The 26,285-nt window shown below is 35.5% G+C and overlaps 1 protein-coding gene across 1 annotated transcript in view; it reads right to left on the bottom strand.

Annotated features, from left to right (window-relative positions):
- LOC143220798 (uncharacterized) overlaps positions 1-25,546 on the bottom strand; it is a gene marked incomplete at its 3' end in the record, with an annotated part of 31,095 nt that extends 5,549 nt beyond the window's left edge. The window contains 29 exon segments of the mRNA XM_076446384.1: positions 1,156-1,380; positions 7,456-7,561; positions 9,413-9,541; positions 16,306-16,324; positions 16,326-16,411; positions 18,501-18,684; positions 18,762-18,959; positions 19,110-19,208; positions 19,303-19,458; positions 19,595-19,735; positions 19,842-19,991; positions 20,072-20,139; positions 20,142-20,217; positions 20,427-20,512; positions 20,515-20,623; positions 20,828-21,022; positions 21,024-21,125; positions 21,200-21,292; positions 21,294-21,361; positions 21,364-21,397; positions 21,527-21,655; positions 21,769-21,924; positions 22,123-22,170; positions 22,172-22,252; positions 22,254-22,288; positions 22,563-22,680; positions 22,682-22,696; positions 23,075-23,208; positions 25,402-25,546. Coding sequence (XP_076302499.1) covers positions 1,156-1,380; positions 7,456-7,561; positions 9,413-9,541; positions 16,306-16,324; positions 16,326-16,411; positions 18,501-18,684; positions 18,762-18,959; positions 19,110-19,208; positions 19,303-19,458; positions 19,595-19,735; positions 19,842-19,991; positions 20,072-20,139; positions 20,142-20,217; positions 20,427-20,512; positions 20,515-20,623; positions 20,828-21,022; positions 21,024-21,125; positions 21,200-21,292; positions 21,294-21,361; positions 21,364-21,397; positions 21,527-21,655; positions 21,769-21,924; positions 22,123-22,170; positions 22,172-22,252; positions 22,254-22,288; positions 22,563-22,680; positions 22,682-22,696; positions 23,075-23,208; positions 25,402-25,546 — 3,185 coding nt within the window.
- Positions 25,547-26,285: the final 739 nt, after the last annotated feature.

Below are 26,285 nucleotides of genomic sequence, written 5' to 3'. Positions count from 1 at the left end.
CAGAAACTTTAAATACACTTCGCTTTCAATAACATATTTCCAATTGACAATATTGAAACTGATTGACTTAGACTTTTGTAACGTGTATAACAAATTCAATCGATACGTTATTTTCCGTGTGTGAAAAATTAGTTTCAATCAATTAATTAGACAAAAATATACTTTTAACATTAGAACTATCAACCTTCTATATACCTAAATATAGTATACATAGATAATAATAATAAGACCAGTATGATGAAAATAAACAGGTATATACAATTACATTTTTATCGGAATAAATGTCAATGTTATTTTTATCAAAAGCAGCTGCATGCTTTCAATAACTGAAAACACAAAAGATCTGTAACCGTTCGTTTCAACTTGTTTACCAGTTCTAGCGTTAAGAGATTTCTTTACAGACAATAGAGGCTGATTCAACCTTGCATGTAACAAAGTCTTTCCAGTTTTAGCCTGTTTCCTGTTAATCCAACTTACTGAAATGCTCCATGGTCATCACTGTTCTACGCAATCCTATTTCCAATATTAAATTGAAAACTCAAATTTCTGAACTAAAATTGAATAAAAATTTTCTTCCTCCATATATCGTTAAATAAATATGATACTTCGAAATACATAGAGTGAATCATACATTTTTAGATTCAAAGCTCATTTGCAACTCGTAAATTAAAAAAGAGAACTGCTAGGCGCCATCAAACAAGTATCTTGGTTTTCAGAAATTTCTCGCAATTGCAGCATATCTTGCCACTGTTAATTTTAATAAATAGTTAACACTTTCGCTACGGTGGGTGTTGGAAGTCTTTAGCATTCCTGCCAAGTCTTTTGGAAGAAACAAAAAGAAGAAGAAAAGGAACTGACCATTGCAACAATAGCGAATTCTTTTCGAAGAGAGCTAAGCGGAACGACAGCATTTGTCTTAATTTTTTGCTCCAATAAAAATAGTTATAATTAACACTGATTACTATGTAACAAGTAATTTTGATCAACGATTGTTTACATATAGCGGAAATTAAGTTGGATCGGTAGAAGAAAAGCACTATCGCGCTCCTGCGCATTTTTGGCATACAAGTGAAGCGCGATAGTTAAGAATTAAACGGTTAAGGTCGTTTCGAGGAATAAGAGAATGAACAGCTGACCGTGTACTTTGTAACTTACCCTAAGAATTTGGCACCGACGGGTCCTAGCTCAAGGATACGACTGGCAAGGGCCTCTCCTTCCATCAAAGGCGGTGGGTTGGTCAATTTGTCCCTTCTTAAATATCTGCACGTAACGCGCATAGGCATTGCAGCTTTTCTCGGAGGAACGATCACACGTACACCGCTATGTCTGCAGCCACGCATCGCACCACCTCGTGCATCCACCAGAAAGGAAACCAGGAAGCTGTCATTTACATAATAAAGATAATTAGAGAGAAAATCCCAAGTAGAAAAGCGGAATATACATATCGCCTTAGCTCAGGCGTTGCGATATGTCGAGAGAAAGAGAGAAAGACTTGAAAATAAGAGCAAGATCATTGCATAGGGGCTAATTATTTGGACACGTACTTGTAAATGATTATTCAACACTATTACATACGAATATTGTGCGAACACTTGGTCCTTTGGAAAATAATACGATCATGCTAATTGCTTCACTTAAGATAAACCAATTATAATTAAAAAAAAAAAAAATATTTTTACTAATGTGTATACATAGTATTTACACTAGGCTAGGTTTCTGAAAAAATTCGTGAGGTCTTTCTGGTATATAATCGAAATTTTACACGCGAGAATTGAAAACGATATCTATCGATACGGTATATTTGTAGAAATTTGAACGGAATGGAATTTTTCTTTGGTAATTTCTCGAGAAATTCAGATAGATATTCGGTATTCGCTTTTCTTTCAGTTACTTATAGTAAAAATATTTTAGAAAGCCAATTAAAACAGACGACTGAGTTATCACATAAGTATCAAAAGCACGCCAAGCCGAAAAGCAACGTTCACGATAAATTTTTACTAAAAGCGTAAAGTTAAATAGTAGAGAAATTATTCTTGAACGAGTCAGATCATTCTGAAGGCGATTTTTATGTACGCGACGGTGTGTTAAATGTTTCGATCTGTTCCATAAAAATGTTACGAAAATTATATGCTTTGAGCATGAATTATTGCTGCGTATGAGGGTAACTGTAAAACAAAAATACTTAAATTAATTATCAAGACAATAATGTGCAAAGATAAGTTACATGAGAAATGGAGCAAATTAAATTTTAAATTGAGTAACTATAATTGAAGAAGGTACGGCTTGTGAGCTTGTGTCGGGGAGTTGCTGCATAAAAATTCTATGTCTGCAAGCGTAACACTAATTAAACATTGAACGCTATTTAGAGTAAGAACAAAAAAAAAAAGAAAAGAAAAGAAAAGAAAAGAAAAAGAATCATCAAAACCGGCTGAATTGAAATTCGAAGATCCATACGATCGCTTCCTATCGCTGATTGATGTCTGTGCTGGAGGAAAACTGAGTTCCGTTATGAACCTGAGAATTATTCACAGAGATGTTGCATACAATGTGTGCACAGTGAATATAAACGCTATCAGAACGATTCGATATATCGTTCGCATTAATTACCACGCAGCACCGTAAAAATATTCATGCACGTATTTAAAACGCTTCCACGAAGAACATCTTTTTTTCTCCAAGTACATTGAATAGTCTAAAAATATCGGTCATACATAAATTCCACGAAGGTTGCTCGAGTGAGATGATGTAATGGTACTTCTTAATGTACACCGTGTTTTTGGAATATATTATAGCCTACGGCTATGACGAGCAGGCGTCTTCGATAAATATTAAGTAGCGTGTATTTGCGTAGAGTTTCCAGGAAACGACTGCAACGCTACAGATCGTTAAAATTTATTTAACGAGTTGTTTGTAATATTAAATTACCCGTGTACCGTGTTATTTAAATTTGGAACATGTTTGTTCACGTATATTCATTGTGCACCACGAATGATTGCTAAGAATACTAATAAACTTCAGCGACTACGGGCATTTGTGCGATTGTAAAGGAAAATGTATCAAGAACATAAATCAAATTGAAGAGCGGTACGGCAAGTAGCAGAAGCTAAATTCAAGAGAAGATCACTTACTTTCTCCACTGTGGAATTCTGCGAGTAGCGCAAATAAAATAACAGAGAGGATCGGGAACAAAATAAAAAACGCGTTAGTATCCATTCGTTCATAATAATGGTAGTGAGAGATGACGACATAGATGGAGTCGAGATTCTGATCTAACGCGACTTGACAGATTTTCGAACGATATCTAATGCTTGTCAGCGCGCATGCGCGACTTCGTGCTCTTGCACGTATTCCAGTGTCCCGGTGCTACGACGATGATTGTTTCTCGTTTGGCTTTCGAAAACTCGCAATCATCACACGCAAGCCACTTTTCTATTGTACAAAACTACGAGAACAGGGAGTAACAATAATAATTATGTATTATAGTGGAAACGCAACGAGGCCACATCATTCACACTCTGCGAAATAAAGATATAGGTTAGGGTAGCAACGTAAAATAGATTGTTTCGAAATCTGTATTATTCGCTCCGCGATTTAAACGAGTAACGCTTCGCTCATCCGTCGTACGGGGAGCATAAACATCCGTTTATGTCATTATTCAAATTAACCGTATGAAATATATATAGTTGACAGATTTTGAAACATATGCAAAAAGTAGCTCAAACTGGTCATAAAGGGAGAGGGGGAAAAGAATAATACGAGCAGCAGCCACTATGATGAAAGTGTTCAAAATGATTAAACTATTATTGAACTACAGGACGAACGATTCTCTATATCTACAAGAGCACTTTTTACTTTTTATCACGATATTCCGTGTTTATTAGACAAGTAACCACAATTTCTTTATCTAATTATCTTTTACTCTATCTCATGGATACTTTTTAACTGTGTTTTTCATTCTATTACGTCAATCGTGTTATCGGAGCTACGTCGATTTTACTGGATTCATTGTACACGATGACCTTGGATTTCCGCGCCAAATAGTGCCAGCACGTTTTTAGAATAAAAGCAAGATAAACGCTGCGTAAACATAGTCTCACAAATGGTTTGTTGAAAACTTCTTAATAAAAATACGAGATAACAACTGACTGGTTTTTCCGTCATTTTTGAATTTCACGTTGACGCGATATTTCTTTTTCAGTCTGTTTATAAAACATGTTGATACAGTTTGGCGGAAAACCTGGAACACTCTATACGATATTTATTATTTCATATTTGATTATTTAATTAATATTCTCAATATCAAACAATTAAATATTTAATATTAAATGATACATAACATTCTTGTGCACCTTCTTAAGACGTTACCAATTGAACAATATTATTACTCACATTTTTGGTAGCGCAATTTAATATGTAAAATTAAAAATAATTATATACGTTTAGCTACAGAATTACAAAATTTACATATATTACTCGAAATAACGATTTAGTCTGCTTTAGAAGATCACAAGTCAGTTCGAATTAAAATAATATTTGGACATAGTATACAATCTACGTACCAAGAAGTTAAAAAAGAACACTTATATTTTAAAAGCAACGTGTTCTTTTTTCGTCTTATACACGAAAACGCCGAAACACAGAAAGGGAAAGTAATAAAAAGGGCATGGTGTACCTGTCCCTCCACATTCCTTGTCCTTTCGACATGGTACCAAGAGCTGCCAGCGATGTGTTTAAGGACTCTAGGGACGCTCTGATCTCAGAACAAAATCTGGTATGATTATGGATAAAACCTTCGTTTCATGCGCATGCTTACTGTTTTCTTTTTTCTTTTTTTTTTTTTTTCTTTTGCCGTGCATTATGCACTTTTCTCCTCTGTTTGTTTTAGGAAATCTGTGCACTTGGAAAAACCATACTACAGTTTCAGGAACAAGTGCGTGCAAACACATGTGCTCTTGTATATGGTTAAGGTATAAGGAAAACATTCTAAAGATCACACTGAAAGTCTACTTGTAAGAAGTTAACTCGTCACGGACAAAACATCATTTGTCCGACATAATAAGTGCTCTACTAAACGCAAAGAGAGCATTCATTGTACGTGCAAAACACAGCACCATCGCTGTTTAAAAATTTCTTTTTCGCTTATTATATTTTCACGTTTAACATTAAACAGTAGTTTCATTTAAACGATTTGTAAAATGTATTCAAATAATATAGTTTATTATTAGATATTTGAATCGTAATAAAGTAGCTTGTAAACAATTTATTTAAAAGTATTTATGTAACATCTAGAATTATCACGTATTTAGAATCATAATATTTAAAACATATGATTTGTCTTCTCTGCGCTTAGTAGGCCATTACAATAGGTATCTGTCCGGTTCTGAATTGAGATCTGGGGTTACAGCAGCCTCCCCAGTATTAGTAAGAAACGTGGTGTCCAATTAGATTGCTTACACCGTGAAAGAATCGTTCATCCCAAAGGTATTTCAAGAACAACATGCTTATTACTAGATAATCTAGTGTTGCTACGAGCAAGACAGGATGTAAACGAGGGCACCAAGCGGTTGACTCTTGTTTAGCTGGTTGGCTGATTACATAAACGTTAAACTGAACATTCTGAATAGAATTAAAAGAAAGTTGATAAAAAATAGCTTGCTGTGAGAGGTATGATGTGTAACAGAAGACTGATTAGAGCTCAGTTACTGGTTTGATTCTCGTTGGCTCCATTTGAAATGTTCCATGACATAGTCCTACTAGTGACAATGTTACGCTGTTATGTTTTCATTATGCGCGCGATTATGTAAGACTGAATTATGTCAATTATTACGTATGTCCCATAATAACTGTTCTATCTTCTACGTAAGGAAGCCATTATCACACCGTATGTTTAATACGAGCTGACTTCATAGAAATACTATTTTTTCTTTTCTCATAACGAATTTAATTTTTCATTATTTTCCTCGAATTTTTTTTTTTTTTTTTTTTTTTTAATTCTCACTGGTTATTCGTTCGATTGAATCAGTGTATCAGAAATCAATTTTATCGTGCATCGTCGAATAAGATATTTTTTTCGCGCGTTAGAATAAAAATTTTGTTTTGCCGTAACATACGTGAAGCCAACTGAAAATGAATTTAGAAGTACTTGGAGCAAATAGAAAATTCAAGCTCACTTTGTGCAGCTTAATTGTAAATTCCAACATTCCTGTATCACATTTGTTTGTTATTTATCAGCCAATAATATATAGGGTTAATTAGAGCAGGAGTCTTTCACCAATGCACACCGTGTCACACTATAATACACAATATTATTGTTTTCATGAACTCTGTTATTATTTCCGTTTTCTTTTATGTACGCTACTGCTTGCGTACCATTTGCTTCTACGTTGTATATACAATCTCTAACTGTATGGAAGTTACAACAAACGTTACACGACGCGTGTATGCAGAAATATAAGTTCCGACAACTTTTTCCAATTTAGTACGACAAACGGTAATTATAACCTTTCGAAAGAATTTTTTTCCAATAGTTCTTGCCCAATGGATAACTACGTTATGTTCAGTGAAGAATATACTTCAACAACGAAACTTTTGTGTAATCAGAGTAATCTGTGCTATAAATCCAGTTATATGTAACAACGAGCTATTATTTTTTAGTAACACAATCTAAATGTTTAATTTACATATTATATTGAATTTCGACTACAGCTTGAAGTTCATGTTAATCTAAACACTTTTGATATCTTATTTATACATTGAACCATTATTAAGTATTAAGACAAACCATGCAAATACAGAGTTTCTCGTAATCTTTTATCACGGTAATTTAGTTAGTAGAAATCCGATTAAACATCCTTTTTCCAATTCGTCGTGCATAGATCTATACTTCGCAAACAATTTTTCAGATCAATATCAAATAGTGATGCAAATCTTCAATTTCAAAAACTCTCTTAAGCAAGAAATCTCGATAGCCGATGAGAATTTGGAAAACATTGCTAATTATACAGTGAATTCTGCAGATTAGAACCAGATGAAATATATTCTAATATGCTGCAGGTAAGATTTACAGATTTGCCTTTATTCCATAATAAAGATAATTGGAATGAAAATATTTGAAATATTTTTGCAAATACTTTGATGGGGTAAGTTGTATAATGTCTATAAAATTTTACTACGTTACTAGGATAAGTGTATCGAGATAATTCGTCGAAAAATTTACAATTATGTGTGTATATATATATATATATATATATATATATATATATATATATATATACACCATAGTATAAATGTACAAATTTGTTAAGCATTTTATGTTACAGAAGTGTTGCTCTCAAAGAAGTATTATACAATCATGAATCAATAATACAACCTACCCTAAAGTGTGGAATTGTTTTGACTAGCGTTAGATGAGTAGTGTTTTGTAGGATAATAAAGAATGAATAAATTAATACATACCCGACGTGAACAGGGTGCCTATTAATATCAACATTGTCTGGTTTCAGATTGGCAGCGTTTGTACGTTGATAATTTTCTTTTGTGATCATCTCGGTTATCGTCGGTGCTATAAATCAAATTTATTATTAAACATTTGACGTTCCTCTTCTCGATGTAAAATATCTTCCAAATTTAATCGGCGAACAAGCGCGTGGGTGCATTTTATAATCCTTCCATGAAAAGTCTCGGACAAAAATTACTTTGGATCAGATACTAGCTTTTATATTACGTATTTCTACCTAATCATCTTGAGCACGTAGCAAGAAAATTATCACAATAAGACGTGGCACTTGATAACATATTAACAACTTTAGCCAAGTATTGAAAAATTGATTACTTCTAAACACGAACAAAAATTGAATGTCGTATTAGTCATAAAAATTCGAAAGAAAGAAATAATGTAAAATAACGTAGAAAAAATTGGGGTTTAAATAAAACTTTCACCCGTTTAAATATCGAAGAAAATGCTACTTTTGTAAAATAGAGAAAGTCGATACGTTGTATTAAATTTGTTTGGGACAAGATTACGTGAAAAATTTAATATTTCAGATCTATGAAAATGATTATAAATATAAAATGATCTATGAATATAGAATGAATAATAAATTTGCTATTCGCATAATTAGAAAAAAAAAAGAAAAAAAAAATGTAAGTCGTATGAAAATGTTATCATACTTTATGCATTTTTATAAACATAACGATATATACTGAATCTTTTACGTAAGGACGTATAAAATGCACAATATGACGTAGAAATAAGGTGTGCCCGTTTGCAGATTAAGAAAGAAGTTGTTAAGAGACAGCTAAGTAAATTTGAATAGTAATGTGTATAAAGATTCTGAACTGAAATTATAACCCATTAATATGTGTTTCTATATTATATGTTTCTTACGCAAAGTGGTAAAAAATTGATGTATCGTTTTAATATGTTTAAAACCAATATTCCTTCTGATATTAGAAAATTTGTATTATCCTTCAAATCCGTTCATCACACAATCATAATTTTAATAATATTCGAAATTATTTTGTTTCTTTACTAAATAAAGAATAAAAAATGCTAGAAATTACAATGTACTGGATAAAATGGATAATCGATCTGACATGTGTTAAGATAAACCCGGAAGCGATAAATGCGCCGCCCTCTACGGTTTAAGGGCAATAACAGTGCACTGATGCAAATGACCAACACTTCAAGCACCTTCTGTAAAGCAAGACTCATTAATTTATGACCCTCCATCATCCCGAATGACCTTTCATTATACCTCGTTGAACTCTACAATCGCTACCGCACTAAGGATAAAAAATACAGCACTCCACTTAAAAGAAATTAAGTTAGCCTTGAAATCTCTTCCGTGTTTCTAGGAAATTAAAATCCATTCCCGACATTAAATCTCCCACTATCGGCAAATTGCACCGCTATTTTAACCAGTACAATAATATCTATACAAATAATAATAATACCAATAAAAATAAAATGTTAATTGATAAAATATCTGCATAAATAAAAGTATCATTGATAATAAAAAATAATTATAAAATGGAATTCTGATTTGTCAGATCTTGACCACTATTTTATACTATAATAATTTGTACTATTTTATGGAGAATCGTGTGATACAGATTTTTACTAGGAAAGATTATCATTTTAATGTACTGTAATACTATTATAATGCATAAACTTCGTTTATCACTATTCTCACTATTTGGTATAAATTTATACAAAGTCTAAAGATCATTTCACGGATTTAATGTCAAGTGTAATTCAAAATTGCAACAAGTAAATTACTCCATTAGCACTCGTATATATTCATAAATGATTTGATAAAAACTTTACATAATTTAAAGTGCTAGATAAATTGCTGGATAAATTAAACGTCAGAGTAAACAACATACAACGCGATTTTCGCATAATACTTACCTCCGGAATGCCGATTGTCTCTCTCATCGTCTGTCACGTTGACACGCATCGAATCATCCCCCATGGACTTCATGTCGTCAACAGTCATGTATCGATATTGCTGTTGGTCGCTAAGCATCGGATCTTCACCTAAGATAAACGTGAAATCGGAATTACGGTAACCGTTGAAAATAATGCGAACGTGTTGTCAAGGTCCAAAAGGGGAGGTCGTAAAAATCTAGAGTACTGTCGAACTTGCATGAAAACAATATGAGAACGTAGTGAGAGATTATGCACCAACGTAATGAAATGAATATGAGAGCCTGCAAATAAATGCAAAATCATTGCCATGAAAATTATCCCAAACAAGCTGAAAGAAGCGAAAAACAAGTTTCGTGTCGTTATGTACTCAAGAGTGTTATTATTTTTGGCCTTACTCGTAGCCTCAGGACATTAACGATAATCGAATGAAATTGCATACGACGTATCGATGATTAATCAAAAATATACGTAATCGGTGAAAAAGTATACGAGTTGAGAAGGATGAAAATTAAATGTAACTCTCAATGTGTACATACGAAGAGAATATGACTTCTAGAAAATGCTGCTTAAATCCTATCAGGAGGCTTCTAGTATCTCGCACGCAGATAGCACTGGTGGTTATCAGTTACGAGGAACGCACAGTTGAGACAAGAGAGATTTCCGAATAATTCTTCGCGCACGTAAATTATTGTCATCGATACCAGCGAATTATTTAATAATTTTTTACCGCATTTTGTTCTCCTCGCTTATCGCGTACATTAGCATACGCATACGACAATGGATGCGCGATTCATCAAGGACCGAGGAAAGCGTCGTATCCGCACCGTAATGTATACCACCGCACAACACTAAACTTCTACCTGTGCCGCTACAGTCGAGGGAATAGGCGCGAGAACGTGCGTTCCAAATGTCCGACAAATGTATCGAAATAAAGGAGTGCGTGGAAACGCAGGAGTACAAGTGATATCTGATTTTTCGCAAGACTGAAATCTACTTCGGTTATCCAATCACCTTATACAGCCTTAAGCATGCCTTATCAGATATGCCAAGAATATGGAACACAATTATCTAATAAATGGTCAGCCTAGAAATTCGCAGCCCACGCTGAATAACGCCACTATAAGACTAAACTAATCTGGCACGAACGAAATTGTACAGCGTCCCCCTATACCATCTTCGGAATGTATCGTTGTCAGCTTCGAAAATAAATGTACACAAAGTTCGTATATTGCGACACTACGGATGATTGTATAGTGTAACGAAAAAGTATTACCGACGTGATGGACACCGTCGTCCTTTCTTTTATAAATGACAATGCAACGGGCCAATCTCATCTTTTCCGCTCTCGCAATGACGTTTCAGAAACAGCTCTCACACGCATGGAAATGATGTCACTCGTTATCTCGAGAGTTTCGAGAGACCGAGACCGCGGAATCGATAATATCTAAAATTAATAGAAATACCAAGCAACTGGTCCACGGCGGTAGCACATGGAGAAACTGTACCGCGAAAAGTCTAATTTTAGCGGTGTTCAAGGACACCCTGCCGAAGCAATTCTAAAACATTCTAAGCCTCTAAGCTTCTATCTACGAATAGTTGACCTCATAGGCAGTGACCTATATCTTGCCGAGTACACGCGCGCCTGTGAAAACTAACTATGTAATCACGTCGAATCTTGTTGAATGCAGTTAGCCAGCACAGCGTCATAGACCAGAATAGTACTAATCGTAATCAACGAGACACTTAGTTTATGTCACGTTGCATCGGCGTTAATCGAATTCCCGATTCCACGTATCGCGTACCGGGTTGCTGCTACACGATCGACGTTACAACGCCGAAAGGATTTCAAAAATAGCTGGTCACTCACTATGAGAAAGCTGCCGAAATCGCAGTATATCCGTCGGTGATCGCAATGACTGGGCATCGCCGCCACGGCTTTGACACTCTCCAACCAGATGCTAAAGTTTCCCGCGAACGTGCCGCCGCGATTCTCTTGCTCACACGTCACGCCACCGACGTCGATTTACAATTCTAATAAACCTTTATCGCGTGGTAATCGTACGTTATCGACTCGTGCTATGGCCACGTCGCCTCCAACGGAATAGATCGTGAAACTTGGAAACCCATAAAAAGAATACGAAACCGGCGGAATCATTCTTTCTTCCCCTAAGGTAAAGCAGACTGGCTGGCCTTGATCGTTACCCCCCACTACCTCGCGTGTACGATATCATCGCTCGCGACTTATGTCACCGTTGCGTCCGTCTCATTGTTATGTCATAAGCGACGGATCATAGTCACGTTCCTCATGCCGCTCAATTAAGCTGGCTAGCTGTATCACTCCATTCCTCTCCGTCGTTTATGGCCTGTTAGTTTTGACACGTTCTGTCACCGTATTCGGCCTGCCTCAATAGATAATCGTTTCAATGCGACCAGTCGATTTCGTTTCACGTCGCGTATACCGATGCACTTCCTATACCCATAGACTCGTGGCGCTCGTGTACTTACGTCCACACCGGAACTAACCACACGGTCCGAACCGATGCTATACGTTCGTTATACGCGCGTCTCGAGATACGATTCTTCTGCCTACCAGTATTCCACGTGTCTTCGTCCAGATATCCTTCGTTCCACGGCACGCGCGTAAATATGCATCTAATTTTGCCACGGTATTTAGGTTTATGCGCCGAAAAACACGTCGAAATTTATCGAACCGATACACTTTCCACTGTCTATTCTTCGCTGATACTACTTCAACTAACAGCGCGGAAATATTTCGTACAAATTATTGCACGAATAAACGAGATTCGCGGCAGCGTTTAAATTCGTTAGCTGTAATACGCATCGCGATGCTGGATTATCTATACCGCGAATAGACAGCTGATTCGATTCTCCGTTCCTCGTGTACAAATACGTACATACTACGAATCGTTCTGAATGAACGAGATAATATTTGTTAGAATGCAATGACATTAAATGATTTAATCTTTTCAGATTAAATATATATAAATATTAAATATATATAAATGCTTCTGTAAAATATCTTTACAAGTTAATGGATTAAATATTTGTGACAAAAACAGTTGTTTCAGTATTTCGTGCCTTTTCCAAATTACGCTGAATATTTAACTTTTGTTAACACGTTCGAGTCTGGCAAAACATAGTCGCGTGGCGGAGTACCCCATTATCACTTTGTAAGCATTGGTTATCACGTCGAGGGTGTTATATTGAACATTCCGCGGAGACATTTTTCACATTCGATCATTTTTACGGTAAATGTATCTTTCAATTAACGTTCCGCAAAAAAAAGAAAAACAAGGGAAAAAAATTGTCCCAACGAAAAAAATAGATAGAGTTGTCAACATGACAGGCAATGTAGAATTTCATTCACGAGTAACGCTTTGAATCAAAATTCCAGTTTCAATAGAGAAGCGTCAGAACGAGGAATTCTGTTTTAAAAAAAGAATGTAAATACACAGAATGTTCTATATATCACGTTGCGAAATTAAGAGAAACTTCAGGTTTACTATGATATTGTACATCTGAGAACCACGTGACTAAGATAACACCCTCTGCCAAAATTTCGATCATGTAACACATACTCCGGGATATATAGCTCGGCTACGCCAAAACGTCGACTTGTTTGTTTATTCGTTTTCCTAGAAAACGATCACAGACGCGACATGCAAAAGTTCGATTTAACCAACCGGGCGAAGGACGTAGCCAAATGGTAGATTTGAGGAATGGTAGCCGCTCACGCGACGGTAACGAGTAATAACCGTGTTAAAATGAAATTACGGTTAGGCGTGATGGTGAAACAACAGATGTAGATATTTACATGTGCTGTCGCTGCTCCTGTTGCTTGTACACCCGCAACACGTTATCTTCTTTGACGGTTTCTGCTTCGATCGGCCTTTCGCCATTTTGCGAAATTATTTTTCTTTTGCACGGCTTGAAAACACGCGAGATAAAGAAAACTCGCGAGAGTTTGTACGGAACGCCTGGACCGCGAAACACACCGTATACGTCGAACGCGCGGTAAAAACTACAATGGACTTTCGTAGTGGAAGGTTTAGTACATGATCGGAACTCTGTACCCGGACCACTGTACACGATGTACTGACGGTGTACGCTACGTACAGGACTAATTACATCACCGACTCAACTAGCCGTCGGCGATGTGCGAGTTAGGTCACACGAATTACAATTAGCGCGCGTTATCGCTACGCATTCATTGATGACATCCACGTAATTGCAACCGGCCTCACTTCACTATCGACTGCACTTCTCTTTGTTTATCGTCGGCACTGTAACAGGCGCCAAAATCGCGATCCGCCCCGTGGGTCGTGGTATGCCACCGTTCCACGGAATCGTTATTACTGGAGAGACAGGTTACGCAAGCCGTAACGTATTCACCTGATTAGATTTGATTTGTTAAATTGCATTAACCGCGTCGGCCTGGATGCTTCCTTTCTTTCGCGGTATTTCGTCGCGTGCTAGCACCGGCGGGGTCAGGAACAGCGACTGCTTCAAGATTAATACAAGATCGACGCAAGACTACCTAACAGAAACGTGACCTCATTCCATGAATCACCAATTTTATAATAGTAGCTGCCTTCGAGCTTTTCCGCTACTTTATTTACATCCCGAACTGTTTGCAACAACTCTTTCCCCGTACGCCGTAGAGAGCGTGGTCAGATGCAATTGTTGGCAACGAAAAGGCTTTTACTCGAGACGTCCGACACGATCGGAAATGAACGTGCCCCACGCGAATGGGATTGCGACTCTCTGTCGAAAACCTGCACCCTCTGTGTGACCATAAGGCGTATCTACGAAAACCGATGTGCAGGTGGTGTATATATAAATTCATCGGGAACGCGATAAAGTTTCTCTTAGATCTTTCTATTGGCAGGAGTCACGTGATGTTTCGAGTGTGCAGATTCGTCGAGGGAGGACGCCGTTTACGAACTTGATACCCCGTGCGAATCGAAGTTAAAAACGAAGAGGAATTTAGAGAGCCATCTATACTTCGCGAAGTAAACGCGTCCCTCTTACGACGTAACGCGATCAGTTAACGGCCGCTGTCGGAGTTTCCGGATCACTTGCCAGCGTTCCTCACGCCGTGAACTTCGTGCAAACGAATTGCGCGTTCAACATTTTTTTTTAAACGAACAAATTCGTTATATAAATTCTGATATTTTGGTCGTGAATCGTATTTGGCGACTTGCCAGCTATCAGGGGTTCGACTAACTGCACGAATAATATGGTACGAGATGCACACCGGCTGTTGCATAACAGCTGAAGCAGAATGCGTATAGGTATGAGGATGATACGTCAAAACAGACCACACAAGCCTGCTTCTGTTCCTGTCGACTGGCATAATGATCGCACAGCTCGTTATTATGCAAATTGCATTAACAGTAGTAACGCGCCCTACTTCGTTAACGTACCGTTTTCTGAATTTTAGATTTCAAAATGCGAACGCATGGCCGACTTCATCGCGGCATCGTTAAATTCAACTTCACTTATTTAAAATTAAGAATTAATTCAGTTTCGATAAACGCGAGGTGAAATTGTGATACTTTACAGCTTCAGCACTTTCTAATAAACGAGGAGAATTTTTTACGCTGTAGAACGTTAAAAATTAGTGGGCACGGCTGGGCGCGTAAATCCATTATATTTTAATTGGTTGTATTAATTTTTAAGTGCTGACTTCATTGAAAACGGCATTAATACGTGCACCGTCACGACAGAATTAAATTACTGCTCAAATATACTAAATGGAGCTTGTGTGACGAGTAATGATCAGATGATAATGATCTCGTTGAATTGCAAGTGGCAAGAATAGTTTCTATGTACGCACTTACCGACTATTTTACGTGTATCTTATCGAGTCATGGATTGAAATAGCTTAGAAGAATAAAAAAAAGCATTTCGAGAACGTATATCTACCCTTTAAAATGTTCCTATCTTTATTTATATTCGTAAATATTAATTGCAAATAATGTACTATAATAAAATAAAATAAGATAAAATAAAACTTTATTCATCAAAAAAAAAAGAGGGAAAAAATTTTTGTATTGTATGTTTTGCATATGTATTGGGTAAATATTTTAATAATCAGCTGTCGAGATTCCCTATATAAGTATGTAGCATCAGTTGAATTTCGATAGCATTTAAAATTTGTGGCGCAACAAAAATTGTTTACAGTATTAAAAACTCAAAGCGTAAATCTCATTAACAAGGTTAATACGGCTACTACAGGTGTTTTCAAAGATACGAAGGGTTGCAACTTTATACGGGAAAAGTGGAGCAACAAGGAAGGTAAACGAAACAGAGTGTGAACAAATAGCGGTTTAAGGAAAGGTTATGTCTGTGCATGTCTCTGTATTTATGTTTCCACGCATGAAAACAGAAGAAAGAGTACGCTAGATAAACTGAAAGCATAAATATAATACACGGGTTTATATTTTTGTATCATTCAACTTTCCTGCTTTCATAAAAATCAGAGATGGCGCGAACGATCTTATAACCGTTGTAACATGAACTGCATTTTGCATATCGAGGAAAAGAAATATGTATGTTATAGAACTCAGGCATTGGATAGATTCGTCTGAAACATTAACGAATGTTTGAAATGTCGATGTACGGATCATTTGACAGTTGACGTGAAAGCAAAAGGTACGGCGTATAGGTTAAATAAATGAAATCGAAAGAATATGAGTGATCCAATGCGCACGTTATTATGCGCAAGATTAATTTACGTACCCATGTGCTGATATATGTATGTATGTATATATGTATATATAAATACTGAATGTTCGCGCACGTGTGATATGTGAAAGAGTGACAGAAACAGAGTACAGACAACTTACGGGTATAGGTCATTTGGCCCCTGGTAGTAAGAAGGAAGGTACACGTGTTGCGCGTGTGGAGGCTGCCCGTACACATTCATGGCTGCCATGCCGATTTCATCACCACCTACATTGTACGCCGTCGAGTAAGGTCATTTTTTTTATCAAACGCTAATTTCGCACCATAAACACTGTTTCTAAATTTCGCTATCACTGGGTTGTTAAATAGCTGACTTTACGTAGCAGGAGATAAGCCTACCGCGAGCGTAGTTTCTTCGTTTGCTTCCACTTCAAACTTTCTGTTCGATCACGTATTTCATGAAATATTTTCAACTACTTTAAATCTATGTATTTCACTCTATTTCCGTACGCAACAGGACTATTTTTAATTAGTATCGAATACAGAGTGATCTGATTGAAATTAATTTAATTTAGCATTAATTGAAATTTTATCTAATTGCGAATGCCGTTCTTACACTTTTACTTCCCGTTGGCTAATACGAAACGGACATGTGAATATATATTTCAATTAAGCAAACAAGCAAATCTATTAGATTTAATATTTGTTATAGTTAAGTTTGCTCCGCATAACTTGTAATAAGTGAAGAAATTTAGTCTAGAGTATGTTACTCTTAACTACTTGTAGATCTTACACAGATAAAAATAATTTAGTTTAACTTGATTTGGTCAAAAATGAGCAATAACAAGATTATCTTGGAAAAAATATCTTTTGTCATAACGTTCACTTCACGTTAGTATTCCCGAATTCTAATAAAACTGATATTACCTGTGTAAGGCAAATGCGAAATTATTGCGACGATTTCACCAAAATTCAATATATTCATAATTTATGATAGATTATATATTATATATAGATTATATATATTAAAAATTTAATAGATTTTTAACTAGTTGCTAAGTTTTATTTTTACATCTAGAAACTATGCGTCTATTTAAGGAGGTTAAATATTTATTTCAAAGATTGCAACAACCCAGTGAACATACGCTAAACACATGCTCTTGCGAAAATGAATGTAACATAAACGCAACAAAACAAGCAAATAATATTACCATATAGCTTCCTGACTTTAACTCGGAAATATTATATATAATTATATATAATTAATTATGGCTCCTTAAATATTTCGTTTTTTATTTTTTTTTATACTGTATCGTTAACACCCATTTAATATCCAATTCGTAAATAGTTAATAACCGGTATTAATGTTTTTGCTAATCTAAAATTGGTTGTGTTTTCATAATTCCCTTCTTAAAGAGTCTTGCTAATTTGTATTAAGGAAAATTATTATAGGGTTCATAAATTACATGCTACAGTTCGTATCTTCATGTGTTTTCATGCGGTAAGTACGTGCATTTAAAAAAAAAAATGTGAATAATAAAGTGTACAAATATGGAAAGTGCTATTTTAGTAGTCCCTTATATTATTTTTAACATTTTATATCTTTCAGTGCAAATAGAATATAAGTTATAAACTGCAGTTTACATGCAGTATGTATATGGAAAAATATTCTATAAAATGCTATCGAAATATACAAATTTGCAGAAGAGTTATAGCATAAAAGACGGTTCGTTATTTCGATATCGGTACATGATTCGTTAAAATTTTTAATTTCTAAATAATATAACTAAGATTAATGATTGTTTTTTTTCAATGAAAAACTTTTTAATTGATAGCTATATTAATTTTTACCATTTATTTTAAGTAAATACTAATTAATTATTCCTAAGAAAATAATTTCATGCAATAAATTTGCATACATATGTTATATAATAATTATTGAAATAAGTATGTGTCATACTATTTTTCTATACGCACTATAAGCTGCTCTATGTATAAGAAGCAAAATTACAGAAGCAGACCTATACTACAAAGTCATTAGCAAATACCTACTATTTGTATTATCAATTTCTACTTGATATTCTAGTAAAATAAATTTCTAGAAAATGAAATATATTGTTTTAACCATAAATTTTAAGCAGATCGAATTAAATTTAAACAAATAAAAATGTTACATTAAAATATAATTTATTGTCAACACTGATTTAGACCATCTCTAAATGTAATTTGCTAGTTAATGTTGCTGCAATATCTCTTATCTTAATGTAATAGATAAATTTTGCAAAACTACACGAAATATAGTTTTTATTAAGACAACATTTGAAATGTTTTAGAATAAGAAATAATAAGCACTTACCTCCTTCATCTTCGCTATCGCTCATGAACGTCTCTTGCATTGATTCAGGAGCTTGTACCCTATACTTTTCTTCAATAGTAACAGTATGAGTCGTTGTAATGACGGTTTCTGTAACTACTTTCAATGTTTCGATGACACTAATGTAACCAAGTTTTTGTGCAATATCCAAAGCAGTTTGCCCATTCTAAACAAAACGAATAACATGTAATTAGATGAAATAAATAAAACGTGAAGCTAAAAATGTTTATGAAATTAACTTACGTTAGTAGTATTGTTCGGTTTAGCTTTACCCTCCAGCAATAAATTGATCACTAACGTATGACCCTGTTGAGCAGCTTGATGCAATGGAGTATATCCAGCATTCGTACTACTGTCAACAACTGCACCAGATCGTAAAAGGAATCGTACCATAGCTGCTTGACCAAAATGAGCTGCCACGTGTAACGGAGTATAACCAGCCTACAACACAGATAAATGTCTCCATACTTAAAAAATACCTTAAACGATCGCATTAACGTACAATCCTCGAATTAGTAATATATAATATTATATTATTTTTTATATTTCTAATAAAAGAGAGAAAATTGAATGTTTTATGGTATAATATACCTTTGTTTTAGCATCAATCTGAGCACCATTTTTAACGAGAATAGACGCAACATTAACTTTATCTTCTTGTGCGCACAGGTGAAGCGGCGTGAGACCATTCTAGAGAAAAAAGGTTAAATAATAAAATAGAATGTTGCAATTGCAATTTGTAACAAATAAACATTTATAAATAATGTTTAGCATTCGGTATTACCTTTGCTTTATGATTTGTATCTGCTTTGTGCTCAATAAGAAGCGTTGACATATCAGTATGACCTTCTTGTGCACTCAAATGTAGCGGCGTAAATCCTGCTTTTGATTCCGCATTTGCCTTTGCTCCGTATTCCAATAAAGTAGTTGCAATGTCCATCTATATCGAATATAGAAATTATGTTTCAATTACCGACAGTTTACTATATAATTTTGCTAATTCATATACTTTAAGTTACATAGTATATAATATACTATTATAAAGTATAATTCATATACTTTAAATTATTATTTACCTGATTCTTACGTGCAGCAATATGTAATGGTGTATGACCGTTTTTAGCCATAGCATGAGGTGATGCACCCTTATCAAGTAAAAGTAGTGCTACATTTTGATGATCATAGTGAGATGCCACATGAAGCGGAGTCACTCCATTCTATAATTAACCACAAAGATTAATATTTAATATCGATAAGAACATTCTGGAAAACCGTGTAAAAAAGAGGAAATATAAAATGCTAAAAAATAAAACTGTTTCTAACCTTTCCTTGAGCATCAACTGGTGCATTCTTCTGTAGTAGCAATCTTGCTACATTCATGTTACCATATTTAGCTGCCAAATGTAAGGGAGTAAATCCCTTTTTGGTCGTTGCGGTAAGCGATGCGCCATTTTCTAACAAAACGGATGCAACCTATAATAAAACAAACACTTGTAAATAAATATTTGTTTCAATGATTAGTAGATAATAATGCATAATGTGCAAAATGTTACCTCTTCTTGACCTTCTTTAGCAGCAATATGAAGTGGTGTATATAAATCTTTCGTTGTAGCATCTACATCGCACCGTGTTGAAGCAATAACATTACAATGTCGACATTGCCCAGTCGGGAAGCAACATGAAGTGGTGTTTGTTCCTCCTATAATTTTTACATTTCTTGAATTGACTTTAACACAGTTGAATTTACTATATATATATATATATATATATATATATATATATATAAATAAATAAAAGTGCATAAGAAAATAATTATAACAAGGAATAAGAAAATTAACGCACAATTAAAACGTTGTTATAAAGGACTATTCGAATCGAAATTTACAAATACTCAATATTTTTCTTTACCCTTGCTCTGGCATCAACTTGGGCACCATTTCTAAGAAGTATCCTGATAATATCAGTCTGATTCGCTCTGGCAGCTAAATGCAAAGCGTTTCGCCCCTTACTGTCGGTATATCGGGACTAGCTGCATGTTGCAGTAAATAAATTACTATGTTCATGCACCCCATGAAGCTTGCTACATGTAGAGGCGTCAATCCAGACTAAGCAATAAAACGAAACTATTATTACTAAAAAATAATAATATTCGTCTTTCGTCATTATATCGGTATAACATATCGATATATTCTAATAATTTCTGTGTCTAGATAAAGGCAAATATAATCGGTACTATAGTGACTATGTATGGTGTGAGGTATTAACTGAAAGAAAGTGAACAATTGAATTTGCAAGAAATGGGGATATACCTCTGTAGTGGCTTCGATGCTAGCTTTGTGCTTTAAGAGGAGCTCGACGACCTTCAATCTGTTCTTCTTGCAGGCAATGTGAAGTGGAGTAAAGCCGTTTAAAGCTCGTGCGTTTGGATCGGCATTTCTATCAAGTAGAAGCTTAGCCACTCGTACATGTCCGCAATGGGCTGCCACGTGTAGCGCCGTCAAGTAAATCTACCGTCACTTCATCCACGGGTGCTCGATGATACAATAATATCCTCGCAGCGTCAACGTGATCTCCTTGAGAAGCCATGTGCAACGGTGCAAGACCATTCTGTCAACAGAAAACAAATCTCAACTAGAAAACCTTTATCTTCTATAAAAAGTGCATTCCAAGAAAATACAAACCTTCGTCTTCGAACCAATTGGAGCACCTTTCTCAATTAAAATGTCAACAACTTCATGATGACCAGATCGTGCGGCACAATGGAGAGGTGTAAGGGCCGTCTCTCGTTTTCGCTTCAATGTTTGCTCCCTTGCTCATCAGTAGATTCACCATTTTTATCTTTCCCATTTTGCTGCTACATGCATTGGCGTAATATTGTGCTATAAAGCAAAATAAAATATATTATAATTTGGGATAATTTAAAGTGAGCAAATCGGAATAATTTAAAACTAAATTTCATCCGTTATTTATAATAATCCCAAACTAAATTGTTATTCGAAATTCCTCACCTTGGCCGCAAAATTTACATCCGCTCCTCTATCATAAAGCAAGGAAGCAATTCGATCGTTGCCATAATGTGCAGCTATGTGGAGCGGTGTAAAACCGCTCTTCGATGTTACGTCGGGATTGTGATCGTTCTACGATATAAAGAAAAAGTCAGACATTTATAAGGCATTGAATTAATGCCTTTTCGCGTACTGATCACATCAAGTTGAATATAGGGCTTCAGTAGCAAATTATTGCGACATACTTGTAAAAGTAGGGCAGCCGCCTTGCAATCGTCTTTCTTGGCAGCAATGTGGAGGGCAGGCAATCGAACTTTACCACGAGTGTCATTTTCCAACAGTACTGTTACTACCTTATCGTGACCCTGTTGCATTGCTACTGCTAACGGGGTGAAGCCATCCTACGAACAGAAAAAAATGAAAAATTTGTTATAAAACCCTCGAGCAATACATTAAGATGAACGTTACATTTTGGTCGTAATAAAACAAATACCGAATAAGTTAATTTGTCATATCATACCGTATTACTCAAGTTTTATTTAGTAATTTTTACGATTTATTAGCCGTTTAACTGATAAACATCAATCTCATGCACAAACCTCAGTAGCCAATGTCTGATGGCACCTTTACATCAGAAGGAATTTGACCTACAGAATCATGATTTTCCTGAGCAGCCATATACAATGGCGTGAACCCATTTTGTGACTGTGCATTCACACAAGCACCCTCGTTGTACAAGCAATTGTACCACCTCCTCCTGTCCAGCTGTAACAAGATATTAATTACATCTCGGAATGCTCATCCCACGTATATTAAGTGCAATATACACATATTATTTACAAAAGGTATTTAAACACTTTATAACAGAAGAATAGAAAGCTCTTTGCCAATCTTCAAGCATTTAACTCGTGAAAATGAAGAAATTGCCGGAAAAGAGGATAAATATTTAAACGTACGCGTTGCTAAATATTATGTATCTTCCTCGTGATTACAGTAGCGTCCCTTTACGAATGATAAAGATGGTAATATTTCTACTTACCAAGAGAAGCGATATGTAATGCCGTATTTCCCTTTTTGGTAGCAGCATCGACCACTGCGCCACGATTAAGAAGTTCTCTGACGATTTCCAAATGTCCATCTTTAGCTGCCAGGTGTAAAAGCATTTAAGCCATTCTGTAATTAATATGTCTTTGAACATTTTCAATCCGTAAAATTTCCTACACCAAGCCGTCTTTACCGACGATAAATCGAACATTTTATTATATTTATCAGGTCAGAGCAGTAAGTTCGTGCACATCGTGCCTTTTTTTGGCACAGAATCACCCGTGCATATCTGTGTGAGCCAAATTTTTCTTCATTATACTAAATTTCATTAAGGTAAATTGTCCAAAATAACGTTAAATATACGTAGACCGAAATGAACCTTGACCTCATATCTTTTTCGTTATTTTCTCAGGGCTAAAAATACACACGAACTTGTTAATTGACCTAATTTTGATCTTTGCTTGGTAAAAAAAGAAATACTTAAATTAAACAAAGAATATCGCTTACAGCGTTTGAAGCATTAATGTCCACTCCCGATTCCAAGTACTCCAAAACTTTTTCCAGCTGTCCTGCGCGAGCCGCACGAAGAAACGCCGTGCTAGGATCGCTCTGCATGAAAACACGAAAACGTTGTAATATTACTGCAACACGGGTGAAACAGCAAGGAACACGTCGAAATCACCCACACACCGCACGCACACTCTCGTTAAACCGGCTAATGAATAATTGATAGCGTAACTCCGTTTGAATACTTTCTTTCGCGGTCAAGTATTACGCGTGTGTTTAAATCATTCGTCACGTTCTTCTTTGCGGTTGTTTTCTCGTACACCAATCAGATATGCTCAACCGAGCAAAAAGTATATGAATGTAAGGGGACACTTGTTACAGGTCTTTTAAACGTATCACTGGCCAGATAATTGTCCGGCTAAAAATACTTTCTAATATAACCTAAAAGTTACGTATCGAATAAAAGTCACTAGCGTTGACGATACAAAGGATGACATAACCTATAATTGAGAAGTAATTAGGAATAGATAACAATCTATAAATACCTCGATTAAACACTTTGCCCATCCTCGATAAATTTCTTTAAAAGTAATCAAACCTGATTCGTGGAAAGTAAGAGAAAGTGTAATAACAGCAAACGGTATTGTGGTTATTAATCTATCAGAGTCATACCTCGTTTCATCTTATCGTAATTGGCATCAAGCTAAAAAAGGCAGGGTGTGCCATGCTACATTGTTTATCCCGAATCATATTGCGGATAAGTAATTAATATAGAGCGTGGGGCGCCGTGCCGTCTGCGAGAACGAGATACGACCAATCCCTCGCGTTCTCCCTCTTTTTATTGCATTCCGCCTTCACCCTATTTCTCGACCAATCCTTCCGTCTCTTTTCAACGCGACAGTTGGCCCATTTGATTCTTCGTCGGGGACAAGGAGCGCCGCTCACGGCGTGCAACTGGTTTTATAAGTTGCAATATATCGCTTCTTCGGCCTACGCATGGACCGGCAACAGAATAAATGCGTCTGGCTGGGGATATTGTTCAAGGGAACGGGAGGCATGGATTTTTTTTTTTTTCCGATTCAGTTATCCCAGGCACTTCTTCGTGTATTTAAATAGAGGTGACGAATAAATTTTCACGCAATTCTTAATTGACCGAAATCATAAATATAAATACCGTTACAAACCGACCTGAGTAAAAATTTAAAGGGGGTGGATCGTTAATTTACAATCCTCGATTTATGAAATTTAGAAGAACGTAATTTGAATTCTCTAAAGTAAGAAATTGTTTTCTTTACAACGAAAAGTCTATGACATGTACTTACAAGAAATTTATAAGGAAATATTATATAATTTGATGACATGTAACATACGAACAACACAAGCGCTTTCAAATTATTTTCATTTCTCTTTCGAGACCCGCACATTACGTCTGCTGTTACCTGAAAAATACTTTAGTCTTATAGTGAAAGTAAAATACGATACTTAATCGTAATAAAACATTTATACCTTAACGCTTTCGGTAGAGAGAAATACACTTAAGCCGATTTTGCAATTTGGACATTCTGGAATTTGCCACAAACCTGATAATTTCTATCTGAATGAAAATACTCGTCGGTATTTAAAACAACGTTACGAATGCATGTAATTTCTCGATACCCGTGTGTACTTATATCTCGTGACACATCTACGATGTACTTAAATCAACCGGTATCTCGTATGCAAGTCGGGTGTAAAGAACCTCCTGTGCTTGCAAAGTCCTCCGTCATGCTTTAAATAATTCAGTGAACGTTACTCCGACACGTGGATAGTCCCTTCTATGTCCGTCTCTCCGGTCTTCTTTCACTGTCTTAAACTACCTGCCCCATCCCATTTTTTTTCAAGCCACGCTGCATCCTCCATGACACAACGGGAAGGTCTGAGACGAACGCCGCGGCGTGGCGCGCCGGTCACTGCACTCATTACTCTTTCCTCTGCCGTGGAAAACGTTCATCGTAGACTCGCGTAATTCTTAGATTGCGGCGGTTATGCAAGCGTCGGCAAATTATTAATCTAGATCCTGCTTAAGCAGGATAAATTCGTGCTAACGAAAAATATACATTTTCTATATTTACAGGTGAGATTTTTAATACTTACGTTCGAGGAAATATGATATTGTAATATTATTTGAAAAAATTTTTCTTGAGATGCGATATGTTCGTAATTATTGATAACAGTGAGAACGAGTGATAGGGTAATGGCTAAGGTTTGAGATGTTTTATATCATTTAATGTTACGAATATTCGACGAATGTTAGAGGAACTTTCTTTTAATCTTGAAATACATAATACCGGCTGGCACTTCACTTTCCTCGTTTAAATCAACTATCACGACTCTATTTACAGGTGTATGCAGCTGACTCGACATAGTTTTCCTTAAAAGGTTCACGTTGATTGGATACCTTGGTTTGCACAAGAAGAAGTGCACTGTCCACATAGCTTGCTTTGAAAATAACAGCGAAAAGAAGACATCAAATGCAACATATCATTTAACATTTCTTGTCAAAGAGGGGAGAAGATAGCAATTGCATTTCAAATCGATTTACTTCTTAATATAATATGATATTATTCATTTTACTAATTTACTTGTTCTTTGTTCTAAGAAGTTTTTAATACAGGTAAAATTTGTATTACAATTGTTTATTAGCCTGCTTTACAGGCTAAAATAATTTAAATACCAAAATAGGTGGTTTCACTTATTGCCCACTATATACTTTTTTTTCTCCAAAACTCAATAGATTCTACTTTCCCAGCTGGGATAATAAAATGTTCAATATACTGAAACAATAAAATAAAATAAAATAGTATATATTACTTTCCAAATTGTAACAACTATAAAAAGTAAGTGTTTCTTATTTTTTCCAGAATATTTACTTATTCTTATTTCTTTTATTTCTACATCTGTTAAATTACATTTATTAATTCTTTGAATATTTATCTCTTATTAATATATTCATTTGTTTCAGGTTTCCTCTTTCACCCATATCTCCTGCATCGTAATATCGGTTACTTAATTATCGAAACCAAAAATTCCTGCTGCATAAACGGGGAAAGTATCGCGGGAATATGTGTCAATTTTTTTTGCACGCTAAGATGCAGTACTTGATTCGCTCTACAAAAACTATCGTAGCTAATGACTTACACCCAGGTGAGTACCCTCGGTTACTGTCTGGCTA

This window comes from Lasioglossum baleicum, unplaced genomic scaffold, assembly GCF_051020765.1.
Source record: "Lasioglossum baleicum unplaced genomic scaffold, iyLasBale1 scaffold1602, whole genome shotgun sequence".
In the NCBI taxonomy this organism is placed as follows: Eukaryota; Metazoa; Arthropoda; class Insecta; order Hymenoptera; family Halictidae; genus Lasioglossum; species Lasioglossum baleicum.
This window is presented reverse-complemented; position numbering and strand designations above follow the sequence as displayed.